The sequence below is a fragment of the Drosophila simulans genome, chromosome 2L (genome assembly GCF_016746395.2).
Source record: "Drosophila simulans strain w501 chromosome 2L, Prin_Dsim_3.1, whole genome shotgun sequence".
Taxonomy (NCBI): Eukaryota; Metazoa; Arthropoda; class Insecta; order Diptera; family Drosophilidae; genus Drosophila; species Drosophila simulans.
The window spans coordinates 14,799,770-14,816,514 of NC_052520.2; the positions used below are offsets into that span (position 1 = coordinate 14,799,770).

Consider the following 16,745-nt stretch of genomic DNA (forward strand, 5'->3'; position numbering starts at 1 on the left):
GGTAAATATGTATATTCTTTGCTATAATCGCATTTCACGCTCCAACTATGCTTCACTAAAATTTACTTAAAACCAAATAAGGAAGTAATCAACTTGAATGTCAATTACAATTACATACGCACTCAGACATGCGCCGCGTAATAAATTAATCAAGTTGCGCATACGCCATGTAAGCCGGCCGACAGTCGCCGAAATTGAATTCAGTCGATTCAGTCGCCTTGATTTCGGCCCGACAAACTATAAACAAGCGAAATATACGTTACGCACAAATTAAATTCATGAAGTTCAAACTCAGAAATTCCAGCAAAAACAGTGGCTAACGAATTACGTGGCATGCGGCATGCATGCCGCCTTTTCAGCCCCCGAATTCCCACATTTTATACATTTCATTTTTTTTTTTTTGGTCCGAGTGCTCGCAATGAGGAAGGTCAAGTGCAAGCGCCAAATGTGTTTTATATTGTTTTTCACATTAGTCTCAGCTTTTTGTTTAATTAATTTTTAATACAATTTTGTGCGGTGGCTTGTTTTTTTGACGAGCGCGTTGATGATGTGACAGGCGGCGGCACACACACACGACTTGGGTGGTTCTGGAGGCTAATTGTGGCAGTTGATGGAAAGGGGCACTTAAAAGGTGCTTCGGCGCCACAGGTGCGACCTTGACGAGGTGGCAATGTGAAAGAATTCGGTGTAGCTAATGGGAATTTTGAAATAAATGAAATCACTGTTTAGAACTAAAATCCATCAGAAATTCTTTTCAATGATTGTAGTTATTGGTAATTAAAATGATCTTATGAGAAAAAGTAAAATATAAATATGTTTGTAGTAAATCTTAGGCACGCCTTAAATTAGTTTACATATAATAATATTCTTTAATAATTTATAAAATTTATTTAAAATGTAGTTAGTTGTTAGAAGTAAAGCCCAGTCGTTCTTTTTATCGCTTTGATTTTCCCTTACTGATTGACCTCGCTGCGATACCCTTGCCACTAGTTCACAGAACCCCCACAAAATAATTACATAGCCACCATTGACCGCCACTCTCGTTGTTATCGAATGTTTAAAATCGAATTTAATTACTTCCACCCACTAACAACTTCCGAGGCACACTTCGCACGGAAGCCTTGGATACAATAATAAGCCCAGCCATTGAGCACGCTACCTATATGGAAATATATGCTCATGCACTGCGGGTATATGGACAAACTGGAGTTTGATTGTCAATCATTGTCAATCAGACACCAAACAGTGGGCCACCCAGCGAGAAACCAAACGAATGTGACACTGAGTCGCTGGGAAACCTTTAAAGTTCAATCAACTGACAGACACAAGAGACTTAATCACCTGTTTTTCAGCTAAGTGGGTTGGAGGGCTTATAAACCGATACCGATACCGATCGGCTATCATATTTTATCGGGCCCGCTGAAAGGCGAAAAGGAAGTGGAAACAAGCCGAGTCACAACAAGAAACCAAATTGAATCAAATTATACATGTTTAATACCCGAAATCCAGCCCGATCCAAATACGAGACTGAATCTAAATCGCAGCTCGTGGCTCGAGGTTAGCCTTGCCCATGGCATACAAAGCTGAAAATTGATTTTGGCTTATTTTTTAGGTCTCTCGTCAGGTTCAAAACTATTAGCGCCCGCATGCAAAAAGAAAAAAAAGAGTAAGCCAAGTCCAATAGAGCAATCAAAATTGGAACAATGCAATAACGTAAGGCAAATAAGCTACGAGAAATGCATTATTAATATATAAATTATTTTTATATGAAATAAAAAATTGTAAAAATGCATAAGACTTAATGGAAAGAATTCCTTGTCAAAAAACTGTTTTTCACTGATCATTTAAGACGCTTAAAATTGCATTAAAATTGTCAGCACCTGGTCAGCTGTCTTGAGTTCAAACAATGTGATTTACAACTATGTTCCACACTGTATCTGCTGTTGTCAGCAATGTTGTTTCTGGCGTTGTCGTGCGTTGGTTTTTTGACAGTTAACTCTCTACTGGTTTTGATTTTTTCGTGTACCGAACGGGGGCCACTTGAAATTTGATTATGATCGATTTTGGCAAATAAGAAGTAAAAAAAAAAACCAGCAACAAAAGCACGGGCAATCGTTATTTAATGCGAATTCAGCCTCGGGGCAGAGTTAATGTTTTAATTAGCACAACTTGGGCAATCTGAGGTCGCTTTTGGGGGCACAGCAACAAATTGCAGCATGCCACGCCCATCCAAGCGTATCCCAGAGGGGGCTGTGGATGGGAAATTGGTTATACACGTACCCATAATTTGAATTATAAATATTCGCCACATCAAAAGCGCATTCATTTGCTCGATTCACACAATTTCTCATTGCTATTTGTTTGGTCGCTCTGAGCTCAAGCATTGGCAACTCCAACTCCAGCAGAGTTGTGGAAACCCCCTCCCTCGCAAATCGTTGAGCTACTGTCATTGTCAGACAATCGTTAGTTAGTTCTTGAACTCGGCTTTTGAACTGAGCTCTCAAAACTTTGTAGCTAATCGCGAGCTACTCGTTTCGCGTTGGGATCTTGACATGAGGAAGCCATTTGGTCACCACATGGAATTGTAATGACTGTAATTAGTCGAAACCAAAAAGTGCTTGGTCGCCCAGCACTCCAATGCATATGGTTAATGGGGTTCTAAGGTAGAACCATAACATATCACGCAATACATTTTCTAAAAATTAAATTTTTTCACTTAAAGAGTCGTTCTGAGAAATGAAACTTACTTGCTTACAGAAAATTACCTATGCAATTATAATTTCAATAAAATATGTACATGAGTCTCTAAAGAAGAAAACTTTAAAAGAACTTTAGCGCAAAATGTGACAGTATGGAAAATCGTCGTGTTTAGTTACTTTGTTAGTTACATTAATAATTAAGAGAATTTTCGGTAGAGCCTCAAACTTGGCTAACCATTTATGGCCAGAAAAGTGCATACGCAAAAGATCCTTGAATTACTCACATTCCGAGAATCCGATAGTCACCTTTGTTCTGTCAATCTGAACATTAGTGAATATATGCAACTACACATGTGCAGCATACACACCAACATAGGCAATTATCTGCGAGTTGTCAATAGATGCATGTTATCGATTGAAACAAAAGACTTGAACAAAAAACTCGTTTCACTTGCGGGATTTAATTTTTTTTCTTTTTTGTCGGTCAACTTGGGGCAAAAAGTGAAAATATTATGCAACATTCTAGCGCGCATTGAATGCAACAAATATTTTCTCAATTTTGCTAATTCCAATTAATTTCATTTGTCGTTTCACCTTCATTATTGCATTATTGCAACTCGCCTGTTCTTGGCCAAATCACATATATGTATGTCTGAGTATATATATGTAAACCATTTGCAATTATTCAATTAAACATGAGATGACTCTAACTGGATAGCACTGGCATTGTTTTAGTTTCAGCGTAATTTCCATTCAATAATTATGCGATCTAGTGCCGCCGGTTTTGTCTCGGAGAAAACAATTCAAAAATTTTATGGCCATAAAGCATCAAGATCAATGCGATCGTGAGCGATTGTATTTTTTTGGGGCGGTGGGAAGGGCAGAGTGCGTGTTTCTTGATCTTGATTAGCTGGCCATTTAATAATGAGTTTTCCCAACAACAGCCACTTGATACAACAGAAACCAATTATCAAGGTCGCGGATGAGTTGGCTATTGTAAATATTTACATACATACATAGCTCGCGGCCCTCCTTCGTGGCTGCCCAAGGTCGAAATGTGGCAGAAGAGTTTATTCGATCGCTGTTGGACTAGTGCACTGTGGTCCAGAATTCGATTTTTTTGGCATAAAGTCTAAAAATTGAGCTACAGACTTGAAACTTTGTACATTTTGTTGTTAAATCACAAATAGTTTGCACAGAAAATTTGAAGTCTGTGCGACCACGCCCTCTCTTGCCTCCCATATTAACTACTGGTATGACTCAGGAGTCAACGAAATATCATTTTTTTTTTTTTTTTTATTAAAATAAATTTAAAATTGTTGTTTTAAAAATAATCGCCCTCTTCTTTTTCTAGTTCTACATTTTAAATTCCCGAATCTGAACTCGAATCAGAATCAGATTGTGAATCCAATATTTTGTCTCATGGATCAGGTTTAAAATTAGACTGTATTTCCAAAAGACTTATTACTGCCTTTGGAAGTGGTTTTTCCTATTTTTTCTCTCTTTCTTTTAAACAAATTGTTGATAATAGTGGGTCCGAGGAATCAATCGCTCTGTGGAAAATATCACTCATCCTATTGATCCGACTATTTTTCCTTGCATGTGATAGTCGGTCCCTTTTGTAAAGTTTATTCCAGGCTTCACTCGCATTTTCAGTTTCCTTTTTAATCTTCTCCTGCATTTTGGTAAGATAAGTTTCGGCGTCCCATTTGCTTTGGTGTCTTGGAGTTTTCAAAATCTCTAACAAGAATTGTTATCTTTGACGCCATCCACTTGGTATGTTTGGAAATAAATCGGTCTAGTTGTCTGTTTCACTCGGGCAGTTTTTTTTTAATAAATAATTCAAAATTTACTATTTTTTGTCAATATCTTCTGTCTGTTTCGATTCCTGATTATTGTTGTTGATTGCGGAATAAACGTTATCTGAAACATAACTTATTTGCCTATTGTTACGCCTCCAAATGTACAGGAGGTCGCTATGTCTGAACTCGAAATTGCCTATATAAAATCAAATTTTTAAGAAAACGAGCAAAAATGGGCAAAAGATATTACTTTACCGTGAAAGACAATAGTTAAAGGTACAAACTGACGTTTTTAACTTTTGTCAGAAATTGTCAGAAAATTAGTTATACTCCACGAAACACAGGGGACACGTTAGAATTTTCTGTAAAAATACACATAAATTGGATGTCACACAACATAAAAACAGTACAACTTCACATATATTACCTACATACGTTAAAAACATCATACCTTGGCATTTATTTTCCATATTTTACTATAATTTATGGATGCGTATTAACGATCATACCACATGCAAAAGTAAGCAAGTAATTTTTCGGAAATTGCATTCTCTCAATCGGCTTTTTAACACTTCAACTTTAAAAGCTTATAAAACGATTTAGTGAAGCTTTCGGTCAATTTTGTTTTTGGTTTTTATTTATATGATCAATTTTCTATTAGAAAATAATTGCTAGAGGACGATATATTGACATAAAAATTTAGACTTTATGCCAAAAAAAACGAATTCTGGACCATAGTGTAGTGTAAGGCAAACACTTGACTACACGTTCTACGAAGTCAAGACCTTCGCGGCCATGGACTTCTAATTGCTGGCAGGGAAAGTTACAAATATTACAGAAAAATTACCTTGAGGTTACAAAAATACGTAGGTTGATTTCGAATCTCAGATCTCCCTATATCTTAAATCACTTTATCGTTTAGAAATAATTAAAGCTGCTTTGTATATTTAATCAAACACTTAATTAATAACCGATTCATCTCAGTTTCGCCTTGCTGAAAATCACACTTAACAATAGACACCATTTTAAAATCCGAAATGAAACAAATTGGAATAATTTGTTTGATCAACCGATTGAAGAGTTGTTTGTGTGCACAACTCAATTAATTTCCAAACATTATTCAAGTTCAAGTTTATTAACCTTAAGTTCAAAAGTGCAAACACCAAACAGATTAATAGATTCCGATGCGGTTTTTCTCGCCGAAGGTTAAACGATTTCTGTTCTTTGCTTTTTGGCGGATTCTTCAAAGCTTCAATAGACTGGCACAATTGTTTGCAGTAATTGGCATAGAAAAGCAATAATGGCAAAGTTCAGATAGTTCAAACTAAGAAGGTCAAGTGGGAGAGAAATTCATTGTAGCTAAGAAAGGCAGTTGTTCTTATAACTCTTAATATAACAAAAGATTTCTACGCTAAGAAACATTTTGTTACCATGTTTAGTAATATTTTTTTTGTTAAATCTGCTAAAGAATTTATAGAAATTAAAAAAAAAAAACAAGAGAGTATGCTATAATCGAGTTATTAATCGACTATCAGATACCCGTTACTCACCTAGTGTGAATTTCATCCTTTTTCGGGTATAAGAATCATAATTATTTACAAACTAGAATTATTAATTATCATAAATACCTTTCAACTTTACATACACATATTTAGTGTTTAATTGAAATTCTTTAAGCATAGTTAAATCATATATGGAAAAACCCACAAATGCATAGGTTTGCTTACTTCTGCAAAAGGCGGAGAGCCAAACGAAGAAAATAGCAATAAAAACATAAACAAATTAAAATGCTGCCATGATTAGCCAGAGCTGCCGCCCCCGCCGCTTGAGGCATTCGAGCGTGCCCCACGAAGGTTAAGCCAATGGGCTGGGTCTCGCGATTATTAAGGAGCATTAATTGGAACATCGCTGGGGCGTCGGACAGCGGGAAGTTTAAAGTTTTGGAAGGTCGGTGCGTCAATGGGTGGCGGTTGAGCTTACTGCGCTTTCAGCCACCACCAGCTGTGTGAGTCCAATTATGCACATTCTTTCCATTCTGCCAGCAGATTTGCGCCTGAAGAGCAGCTGTCTAGATGTGCATCGTGATTGCAGCATTATGGCTAAAAGTTCAGGGTCAAAGTGGGTTAAACACCTGGGTTTTCTATGCACCCGCCAAGGCGGTTTGTAATTTGTAAAACTTCGCGTGTGTCTAATTAATAATTAGATGTAATGCATAGCTCTTCAATGGAAAATCAGTAGAATGCAACGAATTCGAATTCAAATTTGGCGGCAGACTAATGTGGTTTAGGTCTTGACTTAACGCGTTACATTTGGTATTTTACCAAATCTGCACGGCGACCCCACTCATCAGCTGGTCAAAACATTTTCGCAAGTGAAGATTTTCTATTTTATTTACTTAAAAAATTGCTCATAAAACTGCTAGATTAATCATGGAAATTCCGGATACCTACTACAGCAAGGATGAATACGTGGAGACGGCAAGTGTTTGCACTGACTCCCGCTTTGGGATTCCATTTAAGCAGTAAGAGATGACCTCATCGTGACCAAAAACTGATTGTTTACAGGCTTCGGGGAACAAAGTTAGTCGCCACACGGTGCTCTGTGGATCCCAAAACATCATTTTGAACGGCAAGGTGATCGTACAGAGCGGCGCCATCATTCGCGGCGATCTGGCCAATGTCCGGACGGGAAGATATTGTGTGATTGGCAAGAACTCCGTCATCCGACCGCCGTACAAACAATTCAGCAAAGGAATCGCCTTCTTTCCCATGCACGTCGGTGAACATGTTTTCGTGGGCGAAGGGGCCGTCGTCTCGGCGGGCACCATTGGATCCTATGTGTACATCGGCAAGAATGCCATTATCGTAAGCTATTACTTATTGTTATACTTTTTTATTCAAGTGAGCTAATCCTTATACTTTTACCATCTTTCAGGGCCGTCGCTGTGTTTTGAAGGACTGCTGTGTGATTGAGGATGGTGCTGTCCTGCCGCCAGAAACTACCGTGTCCAGCTACATGCGTTACACGGCGAGGGGAACCATCGAGGGTGGCCAGGGCAATCCGTACTTTGTGCCCGCCGCCATGCAGGACGAGATGATCAACTACACTAAGTCATTCTACGAGCATTTCGTGAGGGCTCCAGCACCAGCCAGCTGAAAATCATAGGAATTAATCTACTAGGTGTCTACCAATTCCATCGAGTAATCACGGCACCAACCCGACAGAAAACATTATTTATGAAATAAACATTACATTAGTTATTCTATAAGTATGCACATAGTTTGACTATTAAATGGTTAATCTATCAGTCCCGTTTCGCAGTCGTACGCTTCCTCGCCAGACTCGAAAATGGGGAAACTCATGCCGGTACGGCGGGCGATCACCGAGGCCAGTTCCTCGGAGTTGTTCTCCTTGCGCGGCAGGATGTTTCGGTCCAGCAGAAGGACCGTGGCCGTATTACGACAATTGGAGACAGTGGCGGTTATGTGAAGCGGCGTCTGCTTGCCGTCCGATTCCGCATTTACATCGGCGCCAAACTGCAGCAGCAAATGGGCGCAATCCGCGTTGTTCCACTTGCAGGCGGAGTGCAATGGCGTCCATCCCAGTTCCGTGCGGGCGTTGGGATTGGCACGGTACTGCAGCAGCAACTTGGCCATATCCACAAAGTTATTATAGGCAGCTCGGTGCAGCGGCGTGTATCCGTCGTTATCCTTGGCGTTCACGGTGTCCGCGTCCAGTTTCAGGATTTCACGCACCTCGCTGATGCGGTTCTCGTTCACCGCCCACAGAATCATGCGTTCAATGCTGCCTATGATAACGTTTAATTAAACTATTTCTCTAAAATGTATTCAACTTACTTTGTGGATTTTTGTCCTCCTCGATCAGTTCGTCGGCATCGTCGTCCCAGCCGCTCACGAACATTCCGCGCGGCACTTTGGCGTGGCGCAGCTTCTCCACCTGGGATTTTTCATCGTCGGAATCATAATCTCCCATTTTGTGGTAATATTATGATAATTAGCCGGAATTTAAACAGCTTAAATTTTTGTTTTCTATTTCTCAGAGTGACCGTTGCTTGGGAGCTTAAGTAAACTTTTAAAAAATACTAAACCAGATATGCACATTTAAAAATATACTAAACGAAAGAGGGAGTTTAAAAGATAACATTACATTTAGTTTTTCGAATAAAAAATAAATCCATTTATAAAAATATTGATAATATTAATAATAAAATTAATCTTTTTTTAGAAAAGTCTGTCACTTTAAAATAATAAGCTGTATTATTTATTATATTCATCGAAATCAAATTAATAAGTTACAGATTATTTAGTTATTAAATTTGTGTTGAATAGATATATCATTTTAAACTACGTCTATTGCTATATATAGTTGATTTAAATCACTTAATAATTTCATTTATTTACAAAAACAATAGTTTTCTATCCCATTTTTCTGTTAGCAAGGAACGGCCACTCTAGCACACTATACTACTATTAAATCGAAGAAAAACATCTGCTCCCAACTTTGTTTGTTTGTTTGTTCCTTGAAACAAGGACGCCATGTCGAATCCGCAGGAAGAACTGCTGCCGCCCAGCGCCGAGGACGACGAGCTGACCCTGCCACGGGCCAGCATCAACAAGATCATCAAGGAGCTGGTGCCCACGGTGCGGGTGGCCAACGAGAGTCGCGAGCTGATACTCAACTGCTGCTCGGAGTTCATTCATCTGATCAGTTCGGAGGCCAACGAGGTGTGCAACATGCGCAACAAGAAGACGATCAACGCGGAACACGTCCTGGAGGCGTTGGAACGCCTGGGTTTCCACGACTACAAACAAGAGGCGGAGGCCGTTCTGCACGACTGCAAGGAGGTGGCAGCCAAGCGAAGGCGGCAGAGCACGCGCCTGGAGAACCTGGGCATTCCGGAGGAGGAGCTGCTGCGCCAGCAGCAAGAGCTGTTCGCCAAGGCACGCGAGGAGCAGGCGCGCGAGGAGCAGCAACAGTGGATGAGCATGCAGGCGGCGGCCATGGTGCAGCGACCACCGCTGGCCGACGGCTCCGTTGCCAGCAAGCCAAGTGAGGATGACGACGACGATGACGACGACGACTACTAGTAGGAAATAGTCTTTCTATGAGCTTAGTGTAGATTTAATCTTAAAATATATGCCATAAGTTGAACTTTCAACTATTAGCTACTCTCCATTACGGAACATCCGCTTGTCCTTAACTCCAGCAGCCTGGGCAACGCATCCTCATTCTCCAGCCGAGAACTTTAATTATAAAAATCAGGACTATTCCTTTTTTATCAGCTGGTACCGGCCAGATTTTGTGGCTCCTCCGCCTCGTCGTCCAGTTCCTTGCCATTTATTTGCATCTCCACCAATCGGGGCAGTGTTTGTGGTGCGTTGTAAGTGCCAGGCACATATTTTCCCAATATTTCGGTGTGTTCTTTCCAGAACTGCGAAGATATCAGATCCTCGTGCAGCGGCACCACGGCCTGCCTGCTCTTTTCACCCAATATCACGCGCTTTCTAAGCAAAATCGTTCCCTTTCTGTACATTGCCGGCAGATTGTTGTAATTTATCCCGAATTCCTGGAAGAGCAGCTCATTTTTGTCCGCCGAAAATGTTCCCCGGAGTTTCGCCTCGGCTTGCTGGTTCGTCAGGCCTTTTTCCAAAACGAGTTTCCAAAAGGCGGTGTTGTACAGGTTGTTCACATGCACATCGGCCTGTCGCCAGCTGAGATAGTCCTTTAGATTCTGCTCCGAAGGATACAGAACAACGCGACCATCGAAACAGGGGGCATAGGCCAATGGCAGATTCATCCACTTGGACCATTGCATCACATAGCTCGAGGAGAACAAACTGGTGACGTAGGTGAGCAGTTTGGCGGATCGTCGCTTGAAGGCTGCCGTCTCTTTGCGAAAAACAAAGGAGTACTCATCACTTTGTCCGTAGGCGAGGACAATGTCCCGAAACTCCTGCATCACCGCCGTGGCAGCAGCATTCATCACATTGAGAGCTAAAGCGAATATTTAGTGGGATCATTAAGAACTATGATGTGTGTTTTTTCTTACCATTTTCATCGTTGGGCTTTTCAAAATCGTGTGTCTTGGAGAACTTGTGGAACTTTTTGCCATCTATTCGTATGACTATCCACACATTGGGCAGTATGCTGTCGTCCTGCTCAAAGGACTTAACGTACTCGAATCTGCTGCAGGCCATGCTGCGTTTTGGGAAATTCCGGGCAAGGGAATAATTCAATAATTTACCAAATTTATTCAAAGTTCCAAGCAAACGCATTTAAAATGTTGATGTTAAGAAAGGCATGAGTTGTCAACAGCTGATTGCTCTTTTCCATTAACAGCGCTGTTAACTAGTGCTTGTCCAGTGATGGTACTTTTAAAAGCTGTTTAGCTTTAATCTTGAAAGTAGCTAAAAAGTAGCTTTGAGAATATTGGTTTAAAAAAAAGGAATTAACAGGAAAAATAAATTGAAATCTAAAATCTATATTTATAATCTGAATACTTTCCGCGCGAAATAACATCGAGTGCCGATAACACTCGTCCACTCATTCCTAGCTGACCCGATAACTTCGATAGACAATGAGTTCTTCATCCCGCAAAACAGAAAATTAATAGAAGCTATGAGCCTTAATTACGAACAAAATGCGGCAGACGAGCAATTCGCCCGCGCGCACAAGGCGGTCAGCCTGTCGGACGACGAGGAGAGTGAGGGCCAAGCGGAGACCACGTCTGCGGGAAATCAGGAGCCGCATGTCAGTAAATCACCGCGGGAGTACTACGATGAGCCTGGCGGGAAGGGCAATGGAAGTGGAGCAGATGATCAGGAGGAGCCGGAAACGGAGGCTGCCAGCGGAGCGGCCAACACACATGTCGTGGCACACCACTACAACGAGCTGAAGGAGGCGGGCCGCAAGGATCGCCAGAAGTCAAAGATCTTCTTCATGAGGAACTTTAACAACTGGATCAAGAGCCAGCTGATCAACGAGTACATGTCGAAGATCAAGCAGAACAAACGCATGGGCGATGCTCTCAGAGTTCTGGACATGTGCTGCGGCAAGGGCGGTGACCTTCTCAAATGGGAGAAGGCTGCCATCTCCCACCTCATCTGCACGGACATCGCCGAGGTGTCGGTGGAGCAGTGCCAGCGGCGGTATCAGGACATCCTGCAGCGATCGGAGAAGTCGAAGTTTGCCAATAAGTTCACCGCGGAGTTTTTTGCCTGCGACTCCACATTGGTGCGGCTGCGGGAGCGGTATAAGGATCCTTCGCTTCAGCTGAATCTCGTGTCCTGTCAGTTTGCCTTTCACTATTGCTTCGAGTCAATGGCGCAGGCGGATTGCATGATGCGGAATGCAGCCGAGTGTCTGAAACCCGGTGGCTTCTTCATAGCCACAATGCCGGATGCCTACGAGATTATACGCAGGCTTAGGGCAGCCGGTCCGGATGGCCGGCGTTTCGGTAACGATGTGTACAGCATTGAATTTGACTGCGAAACGGATCCGTTGCCCCTTTTCGGAGCCAAGTATCAGTTTCACTTGGAGGGCGTCGTCGATTGCCCCGAGTTCCTAGTGCATTTTCCCACGCTGGTCAAGCTGGGCAGAAAATACGGTCTGCAGCTAATGAAGCGCTCCACATTTGCGGACTACTACAAGGAAAATCTGTACCACGGTCGGCATCTTCTGCAGCGAATGTCCGGCTTGGAGTCGGTGCAAGCGCAGCGCTGCGAGAATGATGAACAGTTCGCCCATGTGGTGAACATTCAGGGAGCACAGCGAAACAGGACGGTGGGAACCCTCTCGAAATCCGAATGGGAGGCAGCAAGTGAGTTTAATTCGCATCAACTTCTGAATTCCATTGCTAAGTGGTTATTTATTTCAGCTCTTTATTTGGTTTGTGCCTTCAAGAAATGCAAAAACACCTGGGACACCAATGGCAAACCATTGTTTGAATTTGACGACTGATTATTGCCAAAAACATTCACGTTATAGACTATTATTTTGTACCCGTGGCTGAGCACTTTCAAAGTTTATACTCGAAATCATGAACAGATTATTAATTTCAGAAAAGATTAGCTCGTAGGTTACATTTCGTAAAGCTAAGGGGATGTTTGTTTGTGTTCATAGGTTTCAATTAAAACTTTATTGTCCAAATGTACGTAAGAGACAAAAGCCACCAACCAAGCTACGAAATTTGAATGTAAATCGAGAATGTCAAGATCAATCTTAAGGCTTTTACATACATTTTTTACAACGAGAGTGCTAATAAAAGTTTTTGATTTAGAAATATGTTTTACTTTTGAGTCCGTACTATAGTTAGAAGAGATGTATTTATAAATATATTTTACACGGATATAAATTCACAGGCAAGCAGATTTACCGCTTACGGAATAATTCGTAAGCTAGATGAAAACTAATAAAATAATATCAATGGAAAAATCCGTTTATAATAAAAATTCTTAAAAATTAAATTCTAAACTACTAAAGTAACTGGTTAACTTTTGTATGGCCCTCGCTTGAGCCGCCTTTCAATCCGCCTATTTCGAAAGCTCTGATAAGAGGGCTTTGGCCAAGTTCGAAACTGGAAGTGAGATGTCGAAGAAAGCTCCGCAGGACGAAGCTCGCTGGCCGAGAGAGAGCGCACAGCTGTTGCTTTCACAGCGACGGCGCCTTTGAAGGACATCGGGCAAAGGTTAGTCCTGACGTTTACGTTGCCGGGTCGTGCCCGCCAGCGACCCAACCTGTTCAGCTCAGCTCCGGAGCGACCCCAACCAGTCGGAGGCGAAAAGAGAAAGCGTGTCGTGCCAGGCGCTCGATGCATCAATGAATTATTGTAGCTGAAGTGTAAATAAATATTTAATAACGGGCCGAAAGTGGGCATGGTGTTGGAGGTGGTGTTGGTGTCCTGGTTCGCTTTTTGGTATGCTGATGTGCGATGGGGCTGGTGTGGGCGGGGTTGGGTGCCATGGGGGCATGGAGAAAATAGCGGCATAAATTACACCATTGATTGGTTTCGAAGCGACTGCAAACTTTATATTGGCCCAATCAGTTAGCTCTTTCTTTCATTATCGCTTAGGGCTGAGCACTTTGGCCGTCTTCCGTCGCTTTTCCTCGGCCTCGTCCTCTGGCCAACTTCTTGTCAGATAATTCCATTATTTAAAGTTTCGCTCATAAAAATCAACTTTGGGTGTAAAGTTTAAATTTGTTTTGCACATACTGACGCACAACACTGAGGACGGCAGGACAGGCACGTGTACGTCAGTGGGTGGATGGGTGTGGTGGGATAGGGATCGGGAATGGGAATGGGATAGGGCGACTACGCTTTTGTTTAAAGTAGAGCGTGCGTATTTATAAGGCAAACAACGGAGCCAGGGCTGCCCGAGCTGTTTACGTTTACACACACGGCTTGGCCAGAACCACCTCGGCCCAACTCAGGCCACCTTTAAACGTAATGAAACTACCTGAACCACCCAGCCCAGCCGTCAGGCGGCCGCTTTTGGCCAGGTCCTCTCCGCATGTCCTTCGCCACGACTCGCTTTGCACTGATTGGCCCTAATGAATCTTTTTGTTACCTTCTCCATGCGGCCGCCTGCGCATTGTACCATGCGGTCTATGTAAATTAGTTCACTTTTAACCCAAACATTGGGGATTGGCAGACATCCCACCCCAGTGCATCAAATTAACATTTTAAACTTTCAGGGCGACTCGAATTACAAGTTTTTGCAGCCCTCAAGAATCTGTTGTAATTGGACGTCTGAAATTAGATCAGTTTGCTTAATTTGTGATTTCTTGTTTCTGAAACTATTTATTTGAATAATATATAACTTGTTTCAGACGCAGTTTTTAAACAGAATTAATTTTTAATAGGGTCTCTCACACTTAAGACTATACTTCTTATATGCGCGATGAATTCTGTCCTTAAAGGACTGTCCTGAAAAGTATGCTACATAATTATATTTCAAGTAACAATTACAACCGTTTGTAAAATACTTTAGAAACCTTTTAAGTTGTTTTGCTTGCTTAATATCAATAAATATTATTTACATCAATGCAATGATGGTATTGCCAACATATATTTTTACGATCGGATGATGCAGGCTAAAATCTGCCCGCTGATCAAGGGTTAAGGACTGCTGTCCAGGCCGAGCTGAGTAATGTGCATATGTATGTATGTATGTACGTGACTGCAATGTGTTCGTGTGGAAGGCAGTGTGTCGTTGTGTTGGTGCTGCTGGGCACTGGCAAAGCGCAGGTAGGAAATGTAAGGACCATAGTACGTATACGCAGTGTGTGCAAACAGAAAACATGCCGCAATGTTTGTTTTGTAAGCCTGTCGAGGCAAGCGAGCGAATAAGTGTCTTTGCCTCTCTCCTCTTTCTCACTCTCTCTCTTTCTATCTGCCTCGTTCCCTCGCTCTCTTCTCTCTTGGTCCTATTTGTGCAGATCATAAAATGCATGAGTGTGTGTGTGTGCGTGCCTTTTGACGGTATGTGCGTGTGTGTGCGCGCCTGTGTTTATTCAACCGCATGAAACAATGTGAAAAACGCATGCCAGGCGTGCGAGTGTGTTGGTGGCTCTGTGTGAATGGCTGCGAGCATGTCTGCGTGCGCCTTCTGCTATGCTAAACTTTTTACAAGGATTGCCCCCAAAGCTGGTTGGCTTGGTTAACGCAACAATTTAACACAAAACCAAAAAGAAGGTAGAGCGAAACAAGAGAAGAAAAGTTGAGCGCACCGAGGGGGAGAAAAAAAAGAATAATAATAAGAGATGTATAAAAAATGAAACGTTCCACACATATTTGTGCATGCCACACATACATACATATGCATACATATGTGCCCAAGGACTTAGCGGCGCCCATTGAAAGGATGTGAAGATGATGAGCTGCAGCTCATCGCTCGGTAATCTTTTGTGGTTCTTTCCTGGCCAAAGAGAAACTTGAACCCTGCTCCTGCTCAATGCCTGAGTGTTGCCACATTCGTTGTGGTAGTTACTCTTGGCTCGGTCGGATGCATTTGTGCAACCACGACAGTGGGGCATCTACATTGCCAACTTGGGGCCGAATGTTGGCTCAGTAATTACATTTAATTCTATGGCTTGGCAAGGGTTTTGCTTGCGAATTCTATGCACACTCATTGAATTCAAATGTCATGTCAATATGAAAGGGTTGTCAAGCAGTTACTTCCGTAATCTTATGCCTATTTACTTATTCTTTATCTTTACAGTATCTTCATTTTAAAAGAATGTATTTATATATTTACAATAACATGTTATGTATTTCTTTTCAATTAACATTATAACGCTTTTTCATGTCGATTGCTGATTTTATTTGAGCTGTGGCAGCAAATATTTTAAATCACCCATTCAATAATCACTTTCATTTTATTGAAAAGTTTCAGGGGATTACCATAATATAAAATAAACTTTCTATTCAAAGCAAATTCGCTAAATATTTCGCTGAAAACATTTCTAATTTTAAGTAATTAAAACCCGAATTTAGAATGAACCAGAAATCAAAATCCGAGTTCAAAATAATCGCCAAAATAACATTGCAATACAGCAAATTCATACATAAATCATCAATTTATCAATGCATAACAATTGCGCAATGTTAATTTTCCAACTGCTGTTTACCAATTTGCTCTTGAGTGGATTTGGTTTAATTAGTACCGTTTCTGCTCTAACTGGCTATGAAATCAATTCAAATATCGAACAATAAATGCGTTCTGTAACCTATTCGACAGTTCAAATATAGGCCATAACCCATGCCCCCTCGTATTCACACATCTGAAAGTTATTTAATCCGCTCAGCAGTTTCGATTACCATTTATTCACTGGCAGAGTTCAAGACAAGTGCATTTCAGCATGCCCGAATTCCACATGCGGACATAAATATTTGAGTAATTGATTTCCCAAGTCGACGATGGGAAAACTTCCAATTTCTTGGCTTGCCTACTTTCGAGCCAATGCAAATGGTTTATTTTTGACCGCAGAATCCTTCGACTTGAGCGGACAGTTGAGGTTCTCAAACTAATTGCACAATTGTCAATGATTTATTTAGTTGGCAATTAAGGTGCCAACTAACGGTGTGGCACGGCTATATCGATTTGGAAATATTCAATAATACCGGAGCCTTGATAAGCTCATCAAACATGCACATGGCCATCCGCAGGGGGGGGCAAGTTTGTATTTAGAGCCAAGTGTGTGTAGAGGGGGGTGGTTGGTGTAT

General features: G+C 41.6%; 6 protein-coding genes across 6 annotated transcripts; 3 read left to right on the forward strand and 3 right to left on the reverse strand.

Annotated features, from left to right (window-relative positions):
- Positions 1 to 6,826: 6,826 nt before the first annotated feature.
- LOC6732381 (dynactin subunit 5) lies at positions 6,827 to 7,769 on the forward strand. Its single transcript, XM_002079466.4, has 3 exons — positions 6,827 to 6,978; positions 7,066 to 7,365; positions 7,436 to 7,769. The coding sequence occupies exons 1-3, from the start codon at positions 6,931 to 6,933 to the stop codon at positions 7,655 to 7,657; spliced, it is 570 nt and encodes a 189-aa protein (XP_002079502.1). The 5' UTR covers positions 6,827 to 6,930; the 3' UTR covers positions 7,658 to 7,769.
- On the reverse strand, positions 7,687 to 8,589 carry LOC6732382 (ankyrin repeat domain-containing protein 49). Its single transcript, XM_002079467.4, has 2 exons — positions 8,359 to 8,589; positions 7,687 to 8,309 (listed from the first exon to the last, which is right to left on the reverse strand). Exons 1-2 carry the CDS (start codon positions 8,492 to 8,494, stop codon positions 7,798 to 7,800), a joined length of 648 nt encoding a protein of 215 aa, XP_002079503.1. The 5' UTR covers positions 8,495 to 8,589; the 3' UTR covers positions 7,687 to 7,797.
- A 337-nt stretch (positions 8,590 to 8,926) lies between these two features.
- LOC6732383 (protein Dr1) lies at positions 8,927 to 9,680 on the forward strand. Its single transcript, XM_002079468.4, has one exon. It carries the CDS (start codon positions 9,058 to 9,060, stop codon positions 9,607 to 9,609), a length of 552 nt encoding a protein of 183 aa, XP_002079504.1. The 5' UTR covers positions 8,927 to 9,057; the 3' UTR covers positions 9,610 to 9,680.
- Positions 9,628 to 10,865, reverse strand: LOC6732384 (probable tRNA(His) guanylyltransferase). Its single transcript, XM_002079469.3, has 2 exons — positions 10,572 to 10,865; positions 9,628 to 10,516 (listed from the first exon to the last, which is right to left on the reverse strand). Exons 1-2 carry the CDS (start codon positions 10,795 to 10,797, stop codon positions 9,801 to 9,803), a joined length of 942 nt encoding a protein of 313 aa, XP_002079505.2. The 5' UTR covers positions 10,798 to 10,865; the 3' UTR covers positions 9,628 to 9,800.
- A 122-nt stretch (positions 10,866 to 10,987) lies between these two features.
- Positions 10,988 to 12,803, forward strand: LOC6732385 (mRNA cap guanine-N7 methyltransferase). The gene is made up of 2 exons (XM_002079470.4): positions 10,988 to 12,341; positions 12,399 to 12,803. The coding sequence occupies exons 1-2, from the start codon at positions 11,141 to 11,143 to the stop codon at positions 12,479 to 12,481; spliced, it is 1,284 nt and encodes a 427-aa protein (XP_002079506.1). The 5' UTR covers positions 10,988 to 11,140; the 3' UTR covers positions 12,482 to 12,803.
- On the reverse strand, positions 12,772 to 14,102 carry LOC27208761. The gene is made up of 2 exons (XM_016184317.3): positions 13,978 to 14,102; positions 12,772 to 13,353 (listed from the first exon to the last, which is right to left on the reverse strand). The coding sequence occupies exons 1-2, from the start codon at positions 14,031 to 14,033 to the stop codon at positions 13,011 to 13,013; spliced, it is 399 nt and encodes a 132-aa protein (XP_016025033.1). The 5' UTR covers positions 14,034 to 14,102; the 3' UTR covers positions 12,772 to 13,010.
- Positions 14,103 to 16,745: the final 2,643 nt, after the last annotated feature.

Bases quoted from the DNA above. Each gene is read 5' to 3' on its own strand.
- LOC27208761 (XM_016184317.3), bottom strand. From the start codon at position 14,033: ATGCGGAGAGGACCTGGCCAAAAGCGGCCGCCTGACGGCTGGGCTGGG. The intron at 13,354-13,977 runs GTAGTTTCATTA...TTTACACTTCAG, and splicing joins GGCTGGGCTGGGTGGTTCAG to CTACAATAATTCATTGATGC.
- LOC6732385 (XM_002079470.4), top strand. From the start codon at position 11,141: ATGAGCCTTAATTACGAACAAAATGCGGCAGACGAGCAATTCGCCCGC. The intron at 12,342-12,398 runs GTGAGTTTAATT...TATTTATTTCAG, and splicing joins ATCCGAATGGGAGGCAGCAA to CTCTTTATTTGGTTTGTGCC.
- LOC6732383 (XM_002079468.4), top strand. From the start codon at position 9,058: ATGTCGAATCCGCAGGAAGAACTGCTGCCGCCCAGCGCCGAGGACGAC.
- LOC6732381 (XM_002079466.4), top strand. From the start codon at position 6,931: ATGGAAATTCCGGATACCTACTACAGCAAGGATGAATACGTGGAGACG. The intron at 6,979-7,065 runs GCAAGTGTTTGC...GATTGTTTACAG, and splicing joins AGGATGAATACGTGGAGACG to GCTTCGGGGAACAAAGTTAG. The intron at 7,366-7,435 runs GTAAGCTATTAC...ACCATCTTTCAG, and splicing joins TCGGCAAGAATGCCATTATC to GGCCGTCGCTGTGTTTTGAA.
- LOC6732382 (XM_002079467.4), bottom strand. From the start codon at position 8,494: ATGGGAGATTATGATTCCGACGATGAAAAATCCCAGGTGGAGAAGCTG. The intron at 8,310-8,358 runs GTAAGTTGAATA...ACGTTATCATAG, and splicing joins GGAGGACAAAAATCCACAAA to GCAGCATTGAACGCATGATT.
- LOC6732384 (XM_002079469.3), bottom strand. From the start codon at position 10,797: ATGCGTTTGCTTGGAACTTTGAATAAATTTGGTAAATTATTGAATTAT. The intron at 10,517-10,571 runs GTAAGAAAAAAC...TATTCGCTTTAG, and splicing joins AAAGCCCAACGATGAAAATG to CTCTCAATGTGATGAATGCT.